The sequence below is a fragment of the Eutrigla gurnardus genome (assembly GCF_963514095.1).
Source record: "Eutrigla gurnardus genome assembly, chromosome: 16".
NCBI lineage: Eukaryota > Metazoa > Chordata > Actinopteri > Perciformes > Triglidae > Eutrigla > Eutrigla gurnardus.
In genome coordinates, this window is record NC_139927.1 from 3091429 (window position 1) to 3115150 (window position 23722).

Sequence of the window (23722 nt, forward strand, 5' to 3'; positions counted from 1 at the left end):
GACATATACAGCGTCAATGATCTAGTCCAGATTTAAATTAAACTTCACTTCATAATCTTGTGTCATTTTGAACAAAAAGTAGTTTTTTTCTCCATTTGGTGGGAAATAATTTATATTCTAGTGGAACTAGTTCTAATCTCAGCCAAATTTATGTTACAAATCTGTGCATTTAATACAATGTTACTTGTTTTTTTAGGAGTCATGTGCTGCTATTTTCGTAGTACCAGCATTGTTATGACCACAGATGATTAAAAGTTTAATTCATGGTCACCTGGCTCCGTCTGTCTTCAGTAACGGGGAGGTCAGAGGTCAAATGTGTTCACGAAGAGCAGCAGGTAAGAGAGTTTATTAAACATGATGCTATGACATTATGGTGTAGTCACATATAAAAATGTAACTTTAAAAATGATTTCAGGAATTATCCTGAAATCATTTTATATATACATATATATATATATGTGTGTGTATCTATATATACATATATATATACACATATATATATACGTATATATATATATGCCTATGTACTTTTTTCTTGAATTAATGTGAATGCTTAAATGACCTTCGTGGGATTGAACTCGCCACCCCTACAGTATTCCGGGTGTAGTTCCCCGCTCCGCTGGTAGGGGGAGGTGTGGTTCACCATGCCGGTACAGTAACATGGCGCTGTGATGTAAGCAGAGAGCGATTTCAGCCAACCGGAATCGGTGTAAAACAACGCGCGTTGAGGATCTAGTGTCGCCGTTGGAGAAAGAAGAACGACCGGCTTCACGTCCCCGGTTCGTCCCGACGGCTCCCGGGATCCCCCGCGGTGTCGACCCCCGTCTGTAGAGTTTGGGACTCGATCCCGGGGAGTGGATCTAAAGCGCGTTCCGGATTTGGTACGAGGCGTGTTTTTTCCAGCTTCCGCCACCGAGGAAGAAACCTCCTGCGCGTGCAGGGTGAGCTTTTAACGGCACCGGTGGTGATCCGTGTAATGTGTGTTCGTGACCCGGACCCGGGTTTACTTACCGGGGTTGTTAAAAAGAAGCGCTTTAGCCCCGGTTAGCATTAGCTTTGTGGTGTTAGCTTAGAAGGAGACAGCGCGTCACTCGCGTTGAGACAAATGTGTGACAAACAAACTTGTTAGCTAAACAACCCGGCGCGTGTGCTATTTAAAACATACGCCGAATTAATGAGCGGTACTAATATATTTGAAATATCTCATCTTCACGTGTGTGTCGTTAACGTAACCCCGTCAGTAGGGGAGATCGTGTACAATTATCACATTTCTAAACGCGGTTCTGTTTAAACAGTCTCGGGCAACGCGATATCGAGGTGATATCGCTATTATGACTGGTTCTCCAACACTTTTCCCACGTTTTTTTAAACTATGAAGCAAGACGTCAGCCTGTGTGAATAACGTTCACGTTATTTACCGTTTTACAGACTATTGGATTGGGGCTGACTACTTTTGAGCCAGGCAGACCAGACTCCATTGAGGTAATGTGATAAAATATTAGCACGTACACTTCAGAAAACGACTCTCCAGCTGTTTGGACTCTATTCTCAGCTGCTGTGTTGCGGTTTGTGTCACTTTCGGTTTCCTTTTCTGAGCAGCAGAAACGCCGGAAATACAAAAAAAAAAAAAAGCAAAAAGTTGCTCCACACATGAGGAGGCATCCGCCGAGCAACCAGACACCCAGGGCCGATGGATCCCATTGAGCCCGGAAAAGGTAAAATAAATAAATACATAAAAAAACCTGTAAATGCACCAGGTTTACTGTCTTATAAAGGTGACTCTACTAACATGACTTACTTGCATTAAAGGTTGCAGCAACATAAACAGTAAAATGGTAATAATACTCTTGGAAGCTTCTTTAATGCACATTATATTATTATATACTATTATCTAGTATAGTACATCAAGAGTGTGAATTCATTTCCGCACAAATGTTATTCATTTAAGAGCAAAAAATAATAATTAAAATGACTCATACAAGTTTTAAGTTTGTCAGTGGTGAAAATACACAAAAATAATACATTTACAAGACTTATCTTTATTGATCCCTTTGGGATGACTTGTATGAATTGTATTTCCAGCAGCTTACAGAAAACCAAATAAATATAGAAAGTAAACAATAAACTCTCAGCTAAATATATACAAATATAACCTAGAGAAAATATAGGATAAATATACATAAATAGAGATAAAATAGAAATAAAATTTACAGCCAAAAAAAAAAAGTACTCATTATGTTTGAGTAGATAATTTTTTTTTTTTATTGTTAAATGCTTCACTGGTTTTAAACATTTATTTTATTGCTACTGAAGACTGAACAACATGGATGGAGAGTCTGCGCTTTAAAAGTCTGATTGATTTTCTTAAAGAGAACCTGAATATTAAAAATACACGTTAAATACTTGTAACAGAGCGTATTATTCATATAAGTGTGTTTCAGAGTGTCGCTTCCTTTTTGTAAAAGTAACATTTGGTGAAGCTGTAGTCTCTTAATTGTGCTTTTCATATTTATATGAAAGTTCTGTGTTACCACCATGTACTGCACGCCAGTAACGGCATCACTCTCCTCGCCAGGCCAAGAGGAGCCGGCGGAGCATTTGATGCTCAGCTCCAGAGGACGGCAGCGCAAGAAAAATCCAAAGTATTCCGATTATGAAACCGCTGACGCGCTTCAAGAGCAAGAAACGCAGACAAAGAGCTCACGAGGAGGAAGAGGAGCAGCAAAGTCTCCGGCAAGGAACGGCACACGGCACACCGAAGGCGGTGAAGAGGCTGGCGGGGAAACTTCGGAGGAAACTCCTAAAAAGACGGCGATGGCGAAGAAGACCCCGACCAAAGAGACTCCCGCCAGAAAGACTCCCGCCAGAAGAACTCCCGCCAGAAAGACTCCCACCAGAAAGACTCCTGCTAAAAAAACTCCCGCCAAAAAAACTCCCGCTAAACCGTCTACCCCCGCTGATGGCGGCCTGCCAGCGGAGGAAGGTGGAGTCGTAGACGGCGTGCAGCGTGAAAACGGGACGCAAAAACCAAAGTATGTGAGGAAGCGGCCTGCGGAGGATCCGGTCCCAGAGCCTCAAACCCCGGTCGAACCCGAGGAGGAGGAGGAGGAGGAGACGGCACCGGGTGGGCGCCGCAGGAGAGGCGCCGCCAAAATGTAAGTAACATGTCGGCCCCCCGACGTCACATTTCCTGTTCTGTTGCTCCGAGGAACGTCGGACGTCTTCACATCAATGCTGTGAAATGTGTCTCCAGGGCATTGAAGTACCTCCACATTCTGGCAAAGGAAGTGCTGAGTCATCCTGACGACGAGTCCGGCTCCAAGCGGGGGGGCAACGGCGACGTCGGCCGTACGCACGCGGCCGCCGGGCGGACAGGAAGCAAAGGTGGAGTCTCTCTCAACACGCCGTCACGGATTATACACAGCACATCCCTCAAAAACAAGATATTACGCTTCAAGGAGAAATCCGGTCATTTCTGACCCCATTGTCGTTGTCCCCAGGGTCATCCCGACTTATTAGAAGCAAAAAACCCGACAGAAATTGACGTTGCCTAGCCCGAGATCTGTCCCTGCCTGGCAGCCTTCCAGACTCGCTCCAATGCTAACCCATTGGGGCAGCTTTTATCTGCTTTTCTGGGCCTCAGGAAATAATTCAAAGACCTACACAGGTTGGGTCCGTACGAGGCACGACGGCGCTCAAATAGTGTGGCGAAACAACATGAATATGTGTTTTTGCATGGAGTTACTCACCTCAAATCACCCGTAGACATAAGATATACTAACCGTATGTTGGTCAAGTCCATTTCTGTCTGTTTTTTGCTTCTAATCAGTCGGGTTGACTCTGGGGACAACGAAAATGGGGTCAAAAATGACCGGATTTCTCCTTTAAACACACAGATATACACATACTTTAATGTTATTTATTAAAATAATCTAAACCAGTCGGCATATTCGTCACTGAGACCCGATCCAGCTGTCATAAACAAATATGGAATCAAAGCAGAATATTTAGTTGGATTAAAAACATTTTCTGACTTTTGGACAACAATCCTACACACGACTGGACTCTATTTAATACATGTGACTTCAGCAAAGCAGAAATCCAGGTTTAGACACAATCAATAATTAAAAAAAAAACATATTTTAGCTCAGTGGTTAGGGGACGATATAAAAAGTGTAAGAAATAATTTGCGTTTCACGATAATCAAAATGTGCTTTAAACTCTTAAATGGCACAAAAACACACTGGAACTACTTTACATTTGAATAAGAAACGAATATTTCTAATTGCAACACAGATAAAACACGCTTTTACAACTTAGTGAACATTATTTTTTAGACAAAAATGATCGTAAATAAGATGATCATGAATAATAATGTCTCACTGCATGAAAAAAAGCATAAATAAATACATAACATAAATAAATGCTGCCTTATTCCCGTTCATAATAGTGTTGCTATTGATAAGATATAAACATGTGCAGCTTTCTGTCCTAGTAGTCAGGGGTCAGAGGTCAGAGGTTAGGTCCCAGTGTGGCTTTCCACTTGTTTGCACCATTAGTTAACCGGATTAATCTGTTTTCGATCTTAAAACGATTTGACAATTTAAATTTTCCGATACATTTCTATATTGATATCCAAGAATTGAATTGCATCACTCTCCACTCGTCCTGCAGCGAGCCAGAAAGCCAGGAAAGGGAAAGGCCGAAAGAGGAAACGCAGGTTCTCTGACAGCGACTCCGCCGATGACGAGGACTTCATTCCAGATGTTGATGAAGAGGAGGAGGAGGAAGAAGAGGAGGGGGAGGGGACAGAAGTTGAAGAAGAGTCGGCGAACTCGGATACGGACTCGGCAGGAGGAAGTCCAGCTGTTCACGTTAACAGGAGTCATGTTAGTAGAGCGCACACGCACACACACACGCACGCACACACACACACGCACACACTGATGATTGATTGATTATTATTATTATTATTATTATTATTATTTTTCCTCCTGCAGGGCCCGAACATCAAAACCCCCAACGGGCTCAACACCAAGACCATGAGGTCTGTGTGGGACTCCGCCAAGACCACCAGGAAGTTGTGAGTATATTCACTGTTTATCACACACACACACACACACACACACACACACACACGTTCCACTAAATGAATGATGTGATGATGTGTGTGTGTGTTGGGTTTTTGCAGCCGGGAGCAGCACCACAGCAGCTGGGTGTTCCCCGAGTGGATTCCCTCCTCCAGCGCCTGGAAGCTCGTCCCACATAGGTGAGCTGACCTTTAACCTCTGGTGGAAGAATCCACTCATCATCATCATCATCATCATCATCATCACACGGAAAGTCCCAGTGAAACCAAAGTTAAAGCATCTTTAGCTTCTTTATTGTGATTCTTCACCAGTTATAATAAAATGGTTTATAACATCTTTATTAATGGGATACTTTTCTAGTATCAGGAAAATATGCAACACTTCTCACACACACACACACACCTAAACCCACACAGGAAGCTGATTGGTCTGAGCCATTTTGCTGGCCACCAGGGGGCGACTCCTCTCTGGTTGTACAGAATTCTATGAGAAAATGGTCCTACTTCTCTGCTGGCCACCAGGGGGCGACTCCTCTCTGGTTGTATAGAAGTCTATGAGAAAATGGTCCTACTTCTCTGCTGGCCACCAGGGGGCGACTCCTCTCTGGTTGTATAGAAGTCTATGAGAAAATGGTCCTACTTCTCTCTGCTGGCCACCAGGGGGCGACTCCTCTCTGGTTGTATAGAAGTCTATGAGAAAATGGTCCTACTTCTCTCTGCTGGCCACCAGGGGGCGACTCCTCTCTGGTTGTATAGAAGTCTATGAGAAAATGGTCCTACTTCTCTCTGCTGGCCACCAGGGGGCGACTCCTCTCTGGTTGTACAGAAGTCTATGAGAAAATGGTCCTACTTCTCTCTGCTGGCCACCAGGGGGCGACTCCTCTCTGGTTGTATAGAAGTCTATGAGAAAATGGTCCTACTTCTCTGCTGGCCACCAGGGGGCGACTCCTCTCTGGTTGTATAGAAGTCTATGAGAAAATGGTCCTACTTCTCTGCTGGCCACCAGGGGGCGACTCCTCTCTGGTTGTATAGAAGTCTATGAGAAAATGGTCCTACTTCTCTCTGCTGGCCACCAGGGGGCGACTCCTCTCTGGTTGTATAGAAGTCTATGAGAAAATGGTCCTACTTCTCTCTGCTGGCCACCAGGGGGCGACTCCTCTCTGGTTGTATAGAAGTCTATGAGAAAATGGTCCTACTTCTCTCTGCTGGCCACCAGGGGGCGACTCCTCTCTGGTTGTACAGAAGTCTATGAGTAAATGGTCCTACTTCTCTCTGCTGGCCACCAGGGGGCGACTCCTCTCTGGTTGTATAGAAGTCTATGAGAAAATGGTCCTACTTCTCTCTGCTGGCCACCAGGGGGCGACTCCTCTCTGGTTGTATAGAAGTCTATGAGAAAATGGTCCTACTTCTCTCTGCTGGCCACCAGGGGGCGACTCCTCTCTGGTTGTATAGAAGTCTATGAGAAAATGGTCCTACTTCTCTGCTGGCCACCAGGGGGCGACTCCTCTCTGGTTGTATAGAAGTCTATGAGAAAATGGTCCTACTTCTCTCTGCTGGCCACCAGGGGGCGACTCCTCTCTGGTTGTATAGAAGTCTATGAGAAAATGGTCCTACTTCTCTCTGCTGGCCACCAGGGGGCGACTCCTCTCTGGTTGTATAGAAGTCTATGAGAAAATGGTCCTACTTCTCTCTGCTGGCCACCAGGGGGCGACTCCTCTCTGGTTGTACAGAAGTCTATGAGTAAATGGTCCTACTTCTCTCTGCTGGCCACCAGGGGGCGACTCCTCTCTGGTTGTATAGAAGTCTATGAGAAAATGGTCCTACTTCTCCCTGCTGGCCACCAGGGGGCGACTCCTCTCTGGTTGTATAGAAGTCTATGAGAAAATGGTCCTACTTCTCTCTGCTGGCCACCAGGGGGCGACTCCTCTCTGGTTGTATAGAAGTCTATGAGAAAATGGTCCTACTTCTCTCTTGATGTATTATCTCAGTAAACATTGTAAACATGAGTTTATGGTCTCAATCTCTAGTTTCAAGTCTTCTTCAATCCAGCATGATGTTCATTTAGTACATTATGGTCCATTTAGAGTCCACCAGACCAGAAAGCAGGGGATGCTTTAGGGGGCGGGGCTTACCTGCTGATTGACACTCACCTGACATTGATGTATTTATGCAGATGAAGGTGTGTGTGTGTTATTCAGTGATCTGGAGAGTTACCTGCCTCAGGAGCTTCAGTCGGCAGCGTTCAGCGTGTCCAGAGAAGGCCTCCACGAGGACGAGACGCCTCTGCAGAGACTCGGCAGGTCAGCTGACACTTTGAACGACATAAAAACAAAAACTTCAGACTTTAAAATGACAAATATGAGACTGGCTGAAGATCCGTTAGAAAGACCTCCTTCCAAACTAAATGATAATATAATTTCTGCTACCAGCTTGAGAAATCTGCACTTTTGTTTTTCTCATTAGAGGGAGATTAACTGTGTGTATTTCAAGGTGATGCATCGTCATCATTTAGCAGATCTGCTGTATTCTGCGTGTGCAGGTTGTTCTGCTGCTCTGTGGATTTCTCTGTTTAAAGCAGAGATCTGAAATAAAAGTCAAAGGTCAGATCTAGTATTTTCCCGTCTGTGTGTTTGGGTTTTTAAGCGGCTGTGTTTTTGTGGCCGACCAGGTTCGCGGCGGCGCCGGCTCACCCGGACCGCTGGGACATGTTCCTGAACGCCGGCGGCCCGGTCTGGGCCGTGGAGTGGTGTCCCACCCCCGATGGGGCTTCGGCCTCCCAGTACATCGCCCTGGCCTGCCATCGGGGGATGGAGGACCAGCACCACCTCAACCAGACCTACAGCGGCGCCGGGCTGGTCCAGCTGTGGGGCCTGGGCTCGCTGGAGTACAACACCAGGTACAGTAGGGGGCGCACTTTCAGCACGGAGAGGGATATTAATGCATCTAACTGTTTTATTTTGAGGTTACCAGGGCTATCAACATGTGGATCAGCATGTGGATCCATATGTGGATCAGCATGAGGATCAGCATTCAGCATGTGGATCAGCATGTGGATCTGCATGTGGATCAGCATGAGGATCAGCATTCAGCATGTGGATCAACATGTGGATCAGCATGTGGATCCGTATGTGGATCTGCATGTGGATCAGCGTGTGGATCAGCATTTGGATCAGTCTGGTCTCCATCATCCTGGACTGTCTGACTCTGTTGATGAAGAAAACCCAACATTTCTCGATTTAAAAAAAAATATTTATTTATTTATTTATTTTTTGCTCCTTCAAAATAAAAGTTTTTGATTGACAAAAGTGACAGTAGAACTTTATTGTGAAGAACTTATTACACGTGCTTATGAACGACTTAGTTTTGTTAGCAGCTCATTGTAAAGCCCCTCTTCGGTCTCCTCAGACCGGACTCCCCACCGGCCCTCGCCTACGGCCTGGCCCAGGACCGAGGCTTCATCTGGCATCTGAAGTGGTGTCCTGCAGGAGGCTGGGAGCTTCCCAGCTGTGGCAGGAAGGTGAGCCGTTCCCCACCAGCATCAGATTCTTATGGAAGCCGGTGTTGTGACAGTGTTCTCACATTTAAACCCCGCCCCCAAAAGGCTCCTTTCCTGCCCAGACTGGGTCTTCTGGCGGTGGCCGCCTCCAGCGGCGTGGTCACCATCTACAGCCTGCCCCACCCCGACGCTCTGCACTCCAGCCAGCAGCAGGCCAACCCCGGTGAGTCTCAATATCACAACGTACCATTTGTGTTTTTACAAGACAACTAGTGTGACGAAGGCAAAGGGCTCGCGAGGTTTTTCCTTAATGGTAAAAAAATAGAAAAACAACTAGGGGTGTAACGATTCATGTCCTACGGATTCAACTAAATCGATCCGCTAAAATAAATAAATAGAATGAATCGCTTTGGCTTCACCAATAATCCATATAAATGTGTTTAATCTCATGAATCGTGATTCTTAATTATGATTAATGTTTTATTACGTTTAAGACGGTCGGACCGGATGTCCTAGTCAACTAAAAGGACCCGTGAAGACCTCCAGACTGTCTGTGTCGGTGCACCTTTAGTCTGCTTTAAGCAGCTGTAGGTTAACGGCTCCTCTGAGACACTTGAACACACACACACACACACACACATTCATTCCACACTCCATTCAGATCTCCGCTGCTTCTGGGTCTCTGCTGATAGAGGACTGTACCAATGAGATTAATGGGGAGCTTATCAGCCACTTCCATCATAAGTGTGTGTGTGTGTGTGTGTGTGTGTGTGTGTGTGTGTGTGTGTGTGTGTGTGTGTGTGTGTGTGTGTGTGTGTGTGTGTGTGTGTGTGTGTGTGTGTGTGTGTGTGTGTAATCAGGGAAGAAATCCTATATTCCTTGAAATAGACCTGAGAATATCGTAGACTTTTCTGCAGAGAAATGTATATAATAATAAATTATATCATATGTAATAAAACTCTTCTCCATTAACTTGCTATTTACATGCAAACATAAACATGAGCTCCGTTATTCTCCTATAAATGCCTTACACACCAGGGCGATTCATAACATTTTTCAAACTGCTATTTTTGTCACAAATACTTTCACACAGAATACAAAAACGACGCAGGTAAAAAGCATCATCATTTATTTTTTATTTATTTGTTCTGAACGATTTTCTACGCCTTCGCTTCATCGACCAATGAAACGGCTACGATTATATTCATGATACAAAACATGGCGGAGGCTCCTTAGTCCAAAAGAAGACGAGAAACTACTCCTTTTTTACCTTTCACAATAAAAGCCCTGAACATATCACATCTGCAGGCTTGGTTTCCTGTAACATGTATCACTTGGGATTTGCAGCTGGCCCCGCCCCCTTTAGGTGACCAGCTGCAGAGTGACCAAAAGTCAATATCGGCCCCTGTTTTCACAATCCACATATCTTCTGAATATTATTACTATTGATCACGGATGACCCCGCCCACTTAGGAGCTAGTAGATCTTTGTTATCTGTTGTGTGACCGGAGTTTAACAGGCAAACACACACCTCACTGATTTAAAGGCTCCATCAGACAGGAGGAGTCATTCATGTGTTCATGTCTGAATGAATACACTTTATTAGTGTAACACACTGGGATTGGTTTTTACCGTGAAAGCACATTCCTGCTGCAATATGGACATAAAAATCAAATTTAATACATATAAAGCTGACATTTCCATTCCTTCTTTCTTTTTGCTTCATGGAGCCGGGTTTCCATTTTATTCTGAAGTCACGGGTCGTTGGTCCCCCCCCCCCAAAAGGTTATCGTTATTGGATAGAAAGGTTGCAGAGCCACACACACACACACACACACTCACACAGATGCCTGCAGAAACTTACAATACTGAGTTTTTAAAAAGCCACTATTTTAAAAATACTGAAGTCTTAAAGTCTAAACCAATAAAAAGCCTTGCAGTTATTAGATTTGTATTATTATATTTATTTATCTTTTTTACATTGTATTAGTTTTTTTCAGTGTTTTTTTTTAAATGATGTCTCTTTTTAAGCTTTGTCAACACTTCGAATATTTAACGAAAGTAATTAATAACTGACTGCGACCCTGGATACAGGATAAAGCAGTAGACGATGGATGGATTTATAACTGATTTTTATTTTCTTTTTTTTCTGATTTTATTTGTTAGATTTCAGTGTTTTGCTTTGCTTTTTAAGCTTCCTCAACACTTCCAATACTCAATAATCAGGTACTTACAGATATGCTGCATCTAAAATTACAAGCGTCAGTGTGCAATATATGTTTTGAATTATTCAATTATTATTAATCAAGTCCATTGCCCTTACGCATTATTCCTAGACGCATTCGTCGTTGACGAGACTCTCGGACTGTTGACGAAACTCGGCTACGACCCGACATCGGTCGGCTGTGCCAGATCAGGCAGTCACCACTAGATGGCAGCACAAATCCGATTTTAATCCGCTTGTAGTTCCTCTCTTTCTCTCCTAATTTCAGTTAAAGCGGCTGGATGTTAAGAACCGCTCTAGCAGTGACTCTGCTGGGTTTAATAGATATAAATCCAATAACTAGAGAAAGGCGTCTCTCTCTTCCCCGTCATTAGTTCCCTCTCGTCGTCCTCCGGTCTGCAGATCAATACTCCTGATCACCTTCTGTCATCACTCTCAGAACAACTCACTAAACTAAGTACCCGTTACTTCACTTAGAGACGCACCCATCCATCAGCTGCCCATCAAACCGGAGCACCAGGTTCATATTTCACATTTCTGTTTTAACATCCATATCACAGATATTAGAAGGAACCTGTTTAACACAGCAGCTTATCACACATAACTGAAACTACTAGACTCGTTGCAATGCAATAATGTTTATTGTGTATGTAAAAATATCGTTAAAGTGACAAAATATAAATTCTGCAGTAAATATAGTTAGAGAAGCGAGAGTCCAGTTTTTAATTATTATTATTGTTATTTTAAGTCTGACCTGTCGATTCCAATTTTTTTCTAAGAACTGTAATTGGCTCAAGAAAACTTTCAATATATTTTTTTACATCAAGTGAGTTTAATAAATGAATAAAAATTATAATGATCATTTTTAATTGGATAATTGCAGGCCTCTTAAGGACCCTGTAGGCCTCTTAAGGACTCTGTAGGACCCTGCATGCCTCTTAAGGTCCCTGTAGGCCCCCTTAGGACCCTGCAGGACTCGGTCTGGTATAACTGGTGATGGTAATTAAACCTGCAGCATACACAGAAGTATTTCTATTAAAGCTGCAATAAATGCTCATTAGCAGCTGAAGCTCGTCCACATTCTACCCTAAAATTAAAAACATCTCGGCCTTCTCCGAGCCCCTCCGCCTCCAGCCCCGCCCCTCCCCAAGCGAGTCCCTTGATGATTGACAGAGTCGGGATACCCGAGGTGTCAGCTCCTCCAACCTTAAAATTCATAGCTTCCAACACTAACAACGGCTCGGCGATGCATCTTCTTTGTCATTTCAATTACAGATCCTTGTCTGATGGAGAACGCCGCCGCTGTAAATGATGTGTGTTCTCTTTGTCTGCTCCTCCTCCTCCTCCTCCTCCTCCTCTCATTCCCTTCCTCATTCATTCTCTGGACCGGACAGACAAAAGCCATTTATAATTATCTGTTACACACACACACACACACACACACACTCGGCTGATACTGGATCTGTTCACACAGCGTTTCCACGTGAGATAATCTGCATTCAATTAGCGTGGCTGGTTTTCCGAGCTAACGGGACTCTCTGCTCGTTTGTCACGTAAATGTTAAAGTACCTTTTCCCGGCTCGCCCCTCCCCCACCTCTCAGGATCCGCTCCAACGTTCATTTCCACCATCTGTAAGTCAGTCGAGCTCACACACTAACACACACACACACTCACACACCCTCTGAAAACCATCCATACAGCCGTGTGATTGGCCGGCTGTGTGGAGGCGAGGGAAGAACTCCTCTTCCTGTTGTTTTTCACCATTCAATCGATTCTCATATTAATCACGTTTTTTTTAGGACGATTATAAAAAATCAATATTTAAAACATAAAATACATTAAATTATATGATTAAAAATCTATATTTTGTATTTTTTGCGGTGGAGTCAAGCAACGACGACATATCCTTTTCTGGAAAAAGCGTTTTCCTCTTGAGAGCCTTTTCATTAAAAATAAATCTATAAAGTGAAATGTTTGCAGTGATTGTTGAAATGAAACACGTTGTTCTTTGAAAGTGCTCCTCGTTATGATTCTTAACCATCATGACCAATCACCTCTGAGTGTGATGCCTGTTTGTCTCTGCAGGAGAAGCCAACGAACAGCTGCCGATATACAAGGTAGACTGTCTCTCTTTACCTGGTTAACACTCATGAGTATGGATCCTTCCTGGAGATATGATATCCAGCTGTTTTCTCTGCAGGCAGAAGGAGTGTTAACACTGAAGCTGGGCTCCATCAAAGCCCCTCGCCATCAGAGCAGTGGACAGGTCCTGTCTATGGATTGGTTGCCTGAAAAGCCACACAACATAATGGCTATTGGATTTTATGATGGTATGAATTGATTTTTTTTTTTTCAGAGATGTTCTTAATAATTGGTTCAGTGTTTGAAAGAACAAACAAATGAATCTCCTCTGGTTTTCTATATATATATATATATATATATATATATATATATATATATATATATATGTGTGTGTGTGTGTGTGTGTGTGTGTGTGTGTGTGTGTGTGTATATATACAGTATATATATATGTGTATATATATATACAGTATGTATATATATATATATATATATATATATATATATATATACAGTATATATATATATATATATATATATATATATATATGTGTGTGTGTGTGTGTGTGTGTGTGTGTGTATATATATATGTATATACACATATATATATAAAATATATATAATATAATATAAAAAAATATATATATATATAATTTTGTATTATTATATATTTTCATATTTATATATATATATATATTAAAATATATTTGTTTAATAAAAGATATATATTTATTTATATATAAATAAAAACATATTTAATAATATATATATTATTAAATATTTATATATATATATATATATATACATTTATTTATTTTTATAAAATATATTTGTATGTAGATATATATAGATCTATTAGATTATAGATTAGATTATAGATTTATTTTATTTTATATATATATTTAAATAAATATTTCTTTTTTATAAAATAATAATATATATATACATCAGTGTCTTTCTGAGCTAGTTTAAAAAATATGAATTCCGATGTGTCGCTGTCTGAAAAGCGGGTGTTTTGTGTCATATTCTCCACATCCAGGTGTCGTCGGTCTGTGGGATCTGGCCACCAAGTCCGCTCTGCTGCGAGTCCGTGAGTTTGAGTCCCTCAGCCTGCTGCCGTACCGATGCCTCCTGGCTCATGACAACGCCGTCCGGGCGCTGGCCTTCTGCCCCGCCTCCAGGTACGCATGTTCACGATCTCACCTGCATGCTGATGATGTCACGTTCGTCATCATGTGAATATATATATATATATATATATATATATATATATGAATATGTAGTGCTGGGCAGTATACCGGTTCATACCGAATACCGGTGTTTTTTTTTTTATGATATGAATCTTTCATATACCCCAATACCGGTGAGTGTGTAGCGTATGAACGTCGGGAACGCAGAGCGGCGGAATGTCGCGCCGCCGGACATGGTTTGAGAGGGGGCTGTTTAGCAGCTGCACCAAACAAGCAGCATGCGAGAGCACAGCCTGTGTTGAGCGTACGATGCGGTGAAAAAATGGATAAACACGTGTTTATCCATTTTTTTTTTGTCGAAACTTTCGCCGAAAGTTCAGAACGAGCAAGCAGTGAAACAGAAGAACTTGTACCGAAAAGAGGAGCCGTGTCTGTTGTTTGGAAATTCGTCGGCTTTAAAAAATCCGACGTCGAACAAACAACAATATTCTGCAAATGCCGTCGGGCTAAAGCTGTAGCCGCAGTTGGCACTGCGGGAGAAAAGACGGGTCAAATGTCACTCAAAGACGCGTTTGCTAGGGGGACTGCCTACGACAAGAAAAGCAAACGGTGGAACTATTTATTTTTTCTATTTATTTGGTTCAATATTATTTATGGAGTTGCCTTAATTTATGTTCAGTGGATAAAGAAGTCTTCATTTTGCAGTTACAGGAGATGTATTGTTTACATTGTGTAGCCAGTTGGTTTACAAAAGATGTTTTTTCAAGTTGCAAAACTTGCACAATAAATGGTTCTATATTTTGACTGCAACAGTCATGCATTCTGATTCCTTCACATCTTTAATACTAGTGTGGACATTAATGTTTTTCTACAATATTCACTCCTCAAGACAGTAAAATATGTCATTCCAAGCCAATTTACTGCAGAAACTATTCTCTAAATTATTAGAAAATGAGGTTAACACCCAGTCGTGCTTGAAAATAAAAAAAATACCCTCAAATACCGTGAAACCGATATAATTTTGAAAAATACCGTGAAATTTTTGGTCATACCGCCCAGCACTATGAATATGTGTTGGAGGAGAACTTTATCATAGTTTAAGGTTCCACACATTTTCTATTACTATTATTATTATATGTACTAGAGTTGGGCGGTATCCAAATTTTGATACCGTCAAACCTCCTCCCTATTTTACCCCGGTATACGGCATTACCGTGACTAATTAAAAATTATGACGTAAGGCTCAGACGACGTCACCAAACTCATTAGAGTTTAGCTTCTCTGCCCGAGCCCGACCCGAACCCGGCCCCTAATCTGAGGAGAAGGCTAGGCATAAACATTAAATATTGGTTATATGTTTAGCAGAGTAGGTCTACGTAAGAAATGTGTACAAAGTTAGACAAAGTAATAAAAAAAAGACGCTACACATCGTGCGCACGCATCATTCATAACGGTTCCGCTCTGTGCAGCTAAATCAAAGAATAAAGGAGTTACGCTAAAGTGCAACATGGAACTTGGAGACATAAAGGATCAATTAAAAACGGGACAATAACGTTGAGCAAGTCATCAGGAAAGTCCGAGGTACGGGATCATGTTAAGTGACTAGTGGGAGAAGGCGATAACATACGTGTCGGCTTTGTCCAGTCATATCCTAATCGCGGCGGCACTAACGTAGCCTATAAAATTTGTATATTTATATTTTTGTGACTGAGTAGCGGTGCAGCCGCACCCCCACTTCCCACGGATATGCACATACAACAGCCTCATGCATGAAAAATAATTGTCGGGTTCGGGTTCGGACAGAACGTGCACGGACTCGGGTCGGGTCGGGCTTGATTTTCTGGGCCCGAACTAAGCTCTACTTGTCATTAGGTCGGAACCCGGAATCCTGCCAAACTGCAGAAGTCGTGTTCTTCTTTGAGACCAGGTCACTCGGTGCACGACTCGCCATCCCTCTCTCTCTCTCTCTCTCTCTCTCTCTCTCTCTCTCTCTCTCTCTCTCTCTCTCTCTCTCTCTCTCTCTCTTTCTCTCTCTGTCTCTCTCTCTCTCTCTCTCTCTCTCTCTCTCTCTCTCTCTCTCTCTCCTATATAAGTGCATTGCATTTTTTTAATGACGGTATTGAAACTGATACCGTTGCTGTTACCGCCTGATACCCTGATACCGTATTACCGCCCAAGCCTAATATGTACACACATATATGTAAATAAATATATATATTTAATCCTTGATATATTCTTACGGTGATAGTAGGCTGACTTTGTAATTGGCTGTTGATGTTGACTCCTCCCTAGAGGACTGTATAGTGAGCTCATGTGTAAACTGAAAAACATTTTCTCTGCTCCGTTAATCACGTCACATTACCAACAGACCATCCATAATAAATAATACAGACATATCTTCTGTGATAAACACATATTATAAGCTCCTTTGTTCCCCTGGTAAGCAGTGATGCCAAGGGCTTTTATTTTTTACATTTTTTTCATTCAAATTGTTTTTGGAGTATATTATACAGCACAAAAATATATACATCATTTACCTTTTCTTTACATTTTTTTAAAAATAATTTGTATACTAGGGCTGTTATTTTGAAAGTTAAGAACGGAATACAAAGCCATTTAATAAGCGTGTTTTCCCAAATGAATTAATGCATTATGGGTAATTTGTGATGATGCGGTGCTTACGAGATTGTCTCAGTCATGCTGCTCTGTCACGTCAGAGCAGTGCATGATGGTCTGTAACGCTCCATTAGTGACCATCAGTTGTGCATTTCTTTTTCAACCATGTCGGGTCTTATCATACTCAGTAAACGGATCTGTTTGTGTGTTCGAGATGAATCTTGTGTAAAAACCTGAATTTGAACCTCGTAACGAGAGAAGACGAATAGTCGGAGAACCGGAGACTCGAGAGGACACGTATCTTGTCTGGATCGCTGCTCTCTGATCACACAGCCATCTCTCTCCCTCTGTTCCACTTTTCTCCTCATTTTCTCTGCCACCTGAACAGTTTGTCTTCTTTTTTCTCTCCAACATTCACTCCATTGTTTTTGTCACAATGAACGCCGTCCGTTTTGATCGCTCTGCCTTCGTTTGTTTACGGCGGACAGATGTGATCGATGTGCTGTTCAGGCCTTGCATTGCGAGTCCATTCCCATATTCATCAGAGCAGATACGAGTTCAATCCCCCCAATATATATATATATATATATATATATATATATATATATATATATATATATTTATGATCCCAAACTTTTTTTCTTCCAAAAATGTAAATAACTCCTCTTCTTCCTAGGTTTTTTATGGGGTCTTTCTTGAACCATTCTTAGTCTGGCCCCTCACCTGAGACCAATTTGCCATGGGAATCCCTACAGGAGCACAAAGCTCCAGACAACACAGCCCTCAGGGTCATAGGGACACACAAACCACTCCACCGCGTTAAGGTGATGGTTCCCGGAGAGGTTTTTTTTTTTATTCAGGGAAAACCGGAGCACCCGGAGTAAAACCTGATGATGTTAGTTAATTCACTTTTTAGGTGGGGATGGCCGAATTAATTTGATTTTTATTCAGGGAAAACCGGAGCACCCGGAGTAAAACCTGATGTTAGTTAATTCACTTTTAAGGTGGGGATGGCCAAATTAAATATTTTTGATTCAGGGAAAACCGGTGCAGTCTGAGGGCCTCCCGCTCTCTGCAGTCGGCCTCCATCTGTGCCCTCACTGCGGCACACTTCGCCCTCAGAGCTTTTAACTTGTCGGCTCTCTTGGAGAGCTTCTGGACTTCCTTACGAAGCTTCTCGTTCTCCCGCTTGATGTCGTCCTTCTCCCTCCTCAGGGAGTCGTACAGTATGGTCAGAGCTTTTTCGTCCTTGAGAACCATCATGAGCTCTGCAGCCTGACTCCGCAGATCGTTGTTTTCTCGGCTGAGGGCCTCGTTCTTGCACTTCATGGCGTGGTGTTCGGCCTCCATGGCTTGTTGGTCCGGGGTCGTTTTCTGCAGCTGCTCCAGCTGTTTCTGCAGAGTGTTGTTCTCCTTTGTGAGAACCTCACTCTCCTCCGTCATGGATTCATAGTTGACCTTAAACCCGTTCAGGAGTGTGAGTTGTTGGTTCACACTCTGGACTTCTGCAGCGATGCTGTCCATCTGCAGCTTCATGGCGTCCATCTGTTCCTCCAGCTTCTCGTTCTTGATCTCAAAGTCGTCTGTGATGATGAGCGTCATGCAGGCTTCAAATTGTTGTTCTATTAGGACTTTGTTTTCTGCCGCCAAGGACTTCTCTTCATCTTTCAGTTTAGTGTGAAGTTCTTGCTGGTGGTCCATGAATAAGAGCTTCTCTTTGACAACCAGTGTTTGCTGTCTCAGTTTTTCGTTGTATTCTTGCAGAGCTTCAATGAGCTCCTCTGTTCTGCTAAGCGACATGCGCATGTCATTGAGGCTTACACTGTCGAGCTTCCGGTTGCCGTGGCAACAATGAACTAGTTGCATTTCATGCATTTGAGACATTCTCTATTTCAACAGGGGCTCCCCAGAGTTACTGCAGGGGTCCCCGATATTATTTGATCCCAAACCTTTTTTTCAAACACAAAATGTAAATATGTCCAAAATCAATCATTACAAAGTACTGTTATACATGAACTATAGGCTGCACTACACATTATTAATGTTTAATAAGGAACACAGTTTTATATGATATGTAATAGGGGGTCCCTCAACCGGGTCTCTATAGGCCTTGGGGGTCCCTCCACCAGGTCTCTATAGACCTTGGGGGTCCCTCCACCGGGTCTCTAGAGGCCTTGGGGGTCCCTCCACCAGGTCTGTATAGGCCTTTGGGGTCCCTCCACTAGGTTTCTAGAGGCCTTGGGGGTCCCTCCACTGGATCTCTAGAGGCCTTGGGGGTCCTGAAAACCTTGAAGACCTGTTGTAAACCCATTGGATGATCACTTCCTACCATTAACGTGTCCGTCGACCTTCCTGTCAGATACTTGCTGGTGACGGCGGGGGAAGACCGCTACGTGAAGACCTGGGACCTGAGGAGACCCTACGACCCCATCACCGTTCAGAAACGCTATCTGACCACCGAGATCTACTGGCCTCTGAATGCACCAGGCCTCCTGCTGGCCCAAGAGAACGCCTACGCAGTGTAAGACCGCTTCTCGTTTTTTTGTACTTTCTAAAGTGGCGGTCTTCTCCTTTACACTCAGTCTCATCACGTCTTCTTTTGTTCTTCTTCCCTCTGTTGTTGTTGTTTTGTTTTCTAGGTTCGGCTCTCAGGGAGTTCATTACTTTGACCATCACCTGCGCCCCATCTTTGTGGTTCCTCGGACCGGCACTCTGTGGGTGAGTGGCTGTAATCCTCCACCTTCAGTCACAGATAGCGTAGCGTAGCTTATATGTAAATATCTACGTATGTTAGCGCTGCTTGTCTGTGTCTCCGTCCAGTCCATCTCCTACACCGAGTGGTTGAACAGCGTGGTGACAGCAGACAGCCTCGGGGAGGTGATGTTCTCCATCCTGCCTCACTTCGGCCTCACGCCTCAGTACATCAAACGCACGCTGGAGAGACGCTTCGTAAGTCAATATCTGTGTTTTACAGAGTCAACGTTGGGCTACAACGCTCAGGAAGACCAAAGGGAAAGCAAGCTAATTCATCAAGTTGAAAATCTTGTTGAAAGTGATTTTTCCTCGAATACAAAGTACAACATTTACATAACATAAAATGTGTCATACAAACATGAAACAGACAAAAAACAATCTATAAAAAAAGTTTGAGGAGGGACAGGAGGAAGCTTCTTTACATCATCACGTTTCATTTACATAAAGCTCATATATCAGTGTGAAATAGTCATTATCCAAATATGAATATGAGATATATTTGCATCCAAAACAATAAAACAATCCAAAACAATAACAAAATACGGGAACAATTGGTGGAGAACAAAATAACTCATAATATGACTCAGCAGTTTGTCTGTATGAACTCCTAACAATGACTAGGCTACTCCTTGTGAGTCAGCGGATCCTGGAGGATCTCCTCCCAGACCTGGATCAGGACAGATGATCTCCCTGAAGTTTAACCGCCTTGTTGTCGTGATGTTATATTATATTTTGGGAGTGGTGTATATTTGCTAATATGATCTAACATTAATGTACTCGCCTCCCCGTCTTCAGCCCGTCTATTTCACATCTCTGGTTCCTCACGATGCAACTAAAGACCAGGAGATGGGAGGAGTGGAGGGGGAGGGAGAGCAGGGAGGAGGACCGGATGCTGCATCTGAAGGAGGGAATGAGAGCGATGATGAAAACGGAGGAGGAGGAGGAGGAGGAGGAGGAGGAGGTGGAAAGGATGAATGTCCCCCTCTGCTGATCCCGACGTACACAGAGGCCGTGAAGAGATACTGCCTCCATCACACAGACGCCGATATGGTGGGTTCATTCATCCAAATATATATATATATATATATATATATATATATATATATATATATATACACTTAATGTAACGATATCTAACAACCCTCCGACTTCCAGCGGACGTTTACAGGCAGCGACAAGCGAGCATGTTGGAAACGCATGAGAGACACCGAATTGAAGGCAAAGCTGAACATGGACGAGATGCCATTGGCAGCACTACACAAGGTACACACACACACACACACACACACACACACACACACATACACACACACACACTGTTGCTACAACACCCTCTCCTTCCTCTCCTCCCTCTCCTCCTTCTCCTCCCCTCCCTCCCCTCCCTCTCCTCCCTCCCCTCCCTCCCCTCCCTCTCCTTCCTCTCCTCCTTCTCCTCCCCTCCCTCTCCTTCCTCTCCTCCCTTCCCTCCTTCTCCTCCCCTCCCTCTCCTCCCTCTCCTCCCTCCCCTCCCTCCCCTCCCTCTCCTCCCTCTCCTCCCTCTCCTTCCTCTCCTCCCTCTCCTCTGATGGGCGGCTATAAAGACGGGCTGAATGTAATGATGTGTAAAATGAGAAAAATGTCACCATCGGTGGAAGGAGGGAGGGAGGGAGGGAGGGGGAGATGGAGGGCAGCCATTCGAGGATCTGATGTGCTTAATTTTTAAGAGCCGTGCCCTCTGGGATGAGATGATGGATGAACACTTCATGGGACAAACCTAAAAAAAAAAGAAGCAAAACGGCCCCGGGTTGGTCTGAGGGGGATAAATGGATTCTAACGAGGAGAATGACTCAGGAAGAGGAAGAGAGAAAGAAAACAAAAGAAGAGGAGGATTTATCATGAGGAGAGAGATAGATGATGAAGAAGGTGGCGGCGGGGATATTGACTCGCTGAGAGCGCCGGCTGACTCATTCAGAGGAGGACAGAGAGTAAGAAAGTATCAATAACCTATAATCAGAATGAATCAGACAAAGAAGTAGTCATCAAGATAAAGAAGAATCTGGCATGATGTATGTGGAGTCCCTCAGGGGTCAATTTGCGTTTCAGCGTGTAACTTTACGCTGATGACACAGCGTTCGACCCGTCCTTGTTCCTAAACCTCAAACTTTCTGGGTGGATGAGCCGATATCTTATGGGCACTAAAGGAGCTTATACATATTCATCAATCTAGATGGTTTTGAGTGTTTCATGTTGGGACTATTTTAATTCCATGTAACTACACCTCTGTGGATTTCAGTAGAAAGAAAATAGTCCCCACATGAAACTGCTCACCACCAGATCTATTATCTTTAGTAACTGGGTCAGGATCATTCCTGTTGAAGTTTTTATGGCGATATCTCCAAAATAAGATGTTCAAAGTGGATCGGAAGTGTCTTCTAACAGTCTTCCTCCTCTCCTCAGGTGCGTTTCAACCCCAACATGTGCTGCCACACCTGGGTGGTCTCTGGGGGCCGGACGGGTCTGGTCCGGCTGAACTGTCTGAGGGCCATGATCAGCACCCAGGCCAAGAAGATCATAAGTGAGAACCAGGACCAGTTCGATGCACTGTACTCCCCGAAGGACCAGGAGGAGGATGTCCAGACGCCGAAGGACGAGCTATAGCGAGAGTTCGGCTTCACGACCGAATCGGACGCTGACCTCAACGCCTCCATGGTGCCGTTTCTCACTCCGAACCAAACGTGACGGTTCATTTGCTTCCAGGAAGTTTGAGCAGCTGGCATTTAAAGTGCCTTGCTTTGACATTTAGCATTTTCCACCTATTGCTTTCATGTCGGGGGTTTTCAGTTTCTTTTATTTGGCAGTGAATGCATCGTGGACAGCAGTCCGATCTGCTGCCTTCACCGTTCTAGACTCAACTACTCTCAGGAAAAGTATTTTTTTTTAATTGATATTAACAGCAACTGAAAGTCATCCACCGTGATGTAGAAGTGTACTTCAGCACGCCGTGACATCACACCACAGTGATGATGCAGCGTTTGTTTGGTTTACTAAAGAAGAGAATGCATTCAAAATGTCAACAAAGAAAGCGTCCTTTTTTCCCCACTTCCATCTGTGTGAAGCCAAGCCAGCATGACTCGTCATTTTTCCACGTCTCACCGGTAGGTTCTCAAAATTAGTAGCGAGTCGCAAAAGGTGATCAATAACTGGTACGTTATTTTAGCAAAGTTTTGATTCTGTAATCGGTAAAACATTCCACTGCTGTTTTTTTCTGTTTGTGTCTTCAGATTTGTGGCTGTTACTCGCAATAACTAGCGGCAACGAGAACTCTGGCAACGGGTTGGTCAGCAATCATTAAACTTCACGTCTCTTTTTAACAGTGAAAGATGCACATTCTGATTTTGTCCTCCACCTCACTGTTGGTGTTTTAAAACTTGGCGACTTGGAAGCTGGGAAAAATTTGCATTTTTTAAAGGAATAGAAAAATATTAAATTGTATTTAGCAATCGCCTCCAGAGGCTCTCTACCGTTTTCTCTCACACCTTTGTATCAAGCTTTCAGAAAGGCGGAGTCACACGTTTGTATCAAGCTTTCAGAAGGGCGGAGTCACACGTTTGTATCGAGCTTTCAGAAGGGCGGAGTCACACGTTTGTATCAAGCTTTCAGAAAGGCGGAGTCACACGTTTTGAGCGTATCGGCGCAAACAGCTTTTGATTCAGTCGACATCGAAAACGTTAATAAAACATCTAAAAGCCGTGGAAGACTTTGTCATGTGCACAAGAAATCACTGGTGATTTTAACCTTTTTTGTCCTTCATCCAACTCTGTTTTACACTAAAATGCTTGACTTTTTCAGGCAAAATGTTTCCCAAACCCTTTTGGGAACACAGAGAGCCTGTGGAGGTGATAAATATCTATAATTTGTATTATTTGGGGCCGAACTATTCCTGCAAGGTGATTTTTTTTGCTGCTGTAGTTTTGTAATTTATAGATTTCTCTTTTATCAACTCAAGCTCTTAACTGAGAGGAAATACTTGAATTTTGATGGTGTAATGTTTCCGAATGAAAACTTTAGGTCTTTTTTCATTGTTTCTTTTTTTAGTTGGTTTATTCCTGGTGTTGTTCTGATGATTCAAACATTTAGATTCATTATTAAATTAGAGCAGCTGCGGTATTGTGACACGACCTAATTTATTTTCAGCGTCATTTGGAAAATGTTCTGGTTTACAGACGCAGCTGTCTCCGTTTTTAGAGGTTTTCTAAAACGTGATTTTGCTCTAAGTTCAATTACTGGTTTGAAA

General features: G+C 43.2%; 1 protein-coding gene across 4 annotated transcripts; it reads left to right on the forward strand.

Moving 5' to 3' along the window:
* Positions 1–653: 653 nt before the first annotated feature.
* On the forward strand, positions 654–23722 carry gtf3c2 (general transcription factor IIIC, polypeptide 2, beta). 4 transcript variants are annotated; one of them, XM_084030577.1, is made up of 21 exons: positions 654–941; positions 1429–1482; positions 1600–1715; positions 2576–3155; positions 3254–3384; positions 4675–4889; positions 5001–5083; positions 5192–5269; positions 7288–7389; positions 7758–7985; positions 8495–8606; positions 8691–8808; positions 12896–12927; positions 13011–13140; positions 13929–14070; positions 19055–19216; positions 19335–19413; positions 19516–19644; positions 20245–20499; positions 20605–20712; positions 21886–23722. In XM_084030577.1, exons 3-21 carry the CDS (start codon positions 1691–1693, stop codon positions 22084–22086), a joined length of 2910 nt encoding a protein of 969 aa, XP_083886703.1. In that variant the 5' UTR covers positions 654–941; positions 1429–1482; positions 1600–1690; the 3' UTR covers positions 22087–23722. The 4 variants fall into 4 exon arrangements, with proteins under 4 accessions (XP_083886703.1, XP_083886704.1, XP_083886702.1 ...); XM_084030578.1 differs by having other exon boundaries at positions 654–881; XM_084030579.1 differs by having other exon boundaries at positions 702–779.